Raw genomic sequence first — 2,500 nt, forward strand, 5'->3', positions numbered from 1 at the left:
ATGAGGGCTGTCTGTGGGCCCGCAATTAAACACAGACACCTTTAATTCGGCGACCTACTACTACTACTACTACTACTACTACTACTACTACTACTACTACTACTACTGTAACTGCCTCTGTCAAACAGCCCCAGACACAGGGCAGACTCACTGCTATGTTTAGCCAACTTGAATGCCAACATGGCCATCAGGGTTTTTCCTGGCTCAAAATGAGGCGGTGGTGGTACCAGTGGTGTTTGACATCGGGGGGGACCCATGAAGCAGGGCTGTCTGGGGGTCCTTAAACATCAAACACTTAATTTCTTGCAATCTGGTGAATTGATATGCACCAATTTGTGACCTTTCTGCATCAATTTATGGTGGAAATGTCATTATTTATGTAAAGGAAAACACAATATTCAGGCACCAGATGACCATTCAAAATATAATATAATATAATGCAATATAAGGCTCTCAGGCATTCTGTACTTTCAAATATGTATTCTCCTTGAGCAGTCAACATCAACTATCAGCTGTTTCGCTAGCAAAAACGAAAGCTAACTTATTTGCGAAACAGCGCCCCCGCCACCACGTCGGCGCAGTGCCGCAATTGCAGCTAGATGTTGTTGTTTTTTGCGACGCACCGACGCACATTACGCAAGTCGACGCGTCGTCCCAGCCCTACTATGTATCACTAGGTATTAGTATGTAGGGAACCATCGCACAGGAGACCCGACACCTCTACAGGCCCTGTCGGCAGGAACCCTCTCATCACTCTGTGTGGAGTCACAGGCTACAGCACACTGCTCAGTACTGTCACCATGGAGACGTACACACGACACACACACACACACACACACACACACACACACACAGCTCAGTACTGTACCATGGAGACGTACACACGACACACACACACATTTACATTTACATTTACATTTTAAAATAGTACACACACACACAGCTCAGTACTGTCACCATGGACACGTACACACACACACACACACACACACACACACACACACACAGCTCAGTACTGTACCATGGAGACGTACACACGACACACACACACACACACACACACACACACACACACACAGCTCAGTACTGTACCATGGAGACGTACATACGACACACACACACACCTCAAAACTGTTACCAGAGAGAGAGACACACAGAGAGACACAGAGAGAGAGAGAGAGAGACACACACACATGACACAGTGTCTACCTGATCGTGTGTGGCTTTAGCTCAGTGAGCTAGGAGGGGAGACCCAGGTCTGAGTCCTACCTTGTTCTCCGCCACACTGACGGCCATGGTGTCTATCTGCTCCTGCAGGGCCTTCATGGCCTCGTCCACGGCCTGCAGCTGCTGCTGGTGCTGGTACCCCGCCTGCTCCCTCCGCAGCTCCTCCACCTCCAACCCCACAGACTCCACCTCCTAGACACACACACCATAAAGGGGTCACTCGCTATCTCATACACACTCACTGTCAAACACACTACTCCTAGGACCACACACACACACACACACACACACACACACACACCATAAAGTCACTCGCTATCTCTCTCTCTCACACACCATAAAGAGGGTCACTCTCTCTCACACCCTCAAACAACCTCACACACTCTCTCTCTCTCTCACACACACACACACACACACACACACACACCTGCTGCCTCTCCTTGAGCTTCTTGTTGAAGGCGTCGGCCTTGGCCTTGGCCCGGTTCAGCTGCTGCTGCGCCTCCTTCAGCTCCTTCTCCCTCTCCTGCTCTGCGTTCTGCATCTCCTCCAGCACAGAGAACTTCTCCTCCGCCTTCCTCTGCACCTCCTTGGTGCTCCTCAGGGTCTCCTCGCTCTCCTCTGGGACACACACACACACACACAGAGTTACACACACACAGAGTTACACACACACACACACACAGAGTTACACACACACACACACACACACACACACACACTAACCCTAACCCTAACCCTTACCCAAAGCATCTTTGGTAAATATTCGTAAATATTAATGCCTATTGTTGCCAATTAAATTAACCTAAAAGAAATCACTGATTACCCCTTCATAATAATTTAAAATAATTATAAAATATTGTTTAATGAATACATGAAAACACAAAGGATACATCATTATGAAATACAAATCAATAGTAGTCAAATTTGTTAATCTGACATAAATTGCTTTTTCAAAAACGTTGTATTTGGACAAGTAACTTCAGCTCTCGGTAAAAGATAAGTTCAAAGGCTGAAGGTACCTGAAAAAGCTTAATAATAATAATAATCTTTATTTGTATAGTACTTTTCCTGCAAACGTTGCCGCTCAAAGTGCTTTAATCATTATATAATCATCATTTAATTATTTACCGGTAGTCATTTAAAGGCAATATTAAAAAGACAAAAAGACATATTTGCTGATTCAAGCTCTGGACTGACAGTGACTGTGTGTGTGATTGTGAGTGACTATGTAAGTGTGTGTGTGTGTATGACTATGTGTCTGTGAGACTGTGTG

At 45.8% G+C, this 2,500-nt stretch overlaps 1 protein-coding gene across 1 annotated transcript in view; it reads right to left on the reverse strand.

The window, feature by feature from the left end:
* The window catches only part of LOC308150453 (structural maintenance of chromosomes protein 2-like), a gene marked incomplete at both ends in the record, with an annotated part of 30,107 nt that overhangs the window by 4,644 nt on the left and 22,963 nt on the right, over window positions 1-2,500 (reverse strand). The window contains 2 exons of the mRNA XM_080523280.1: window positions 1,270-1,419; window positions 1,655-1,845. Of these exons, the coding sequence (XP_080379406.1) occupies window positions 1,270-1,419; window positions 1,655-1,845 (341 nt within the window). The remainder of the gene's footprint in view (window positions 1-1,269; window positions 1,420-1,654; window positions 1,846-2,500) is intronic.

The sequence above is a fragment of the Nansenia antarctica genome, assembly GCF_963989245.1.
Source record: "Nansenia antarctica genome assembly, chromosome: 2".
Taxonomy (NCBI): Eukaryota; Metazoa; Chordata; class Actinopteri; order Argentiniformes; family Microstomatidae; genus Nansenia; species Nansenia antarctica.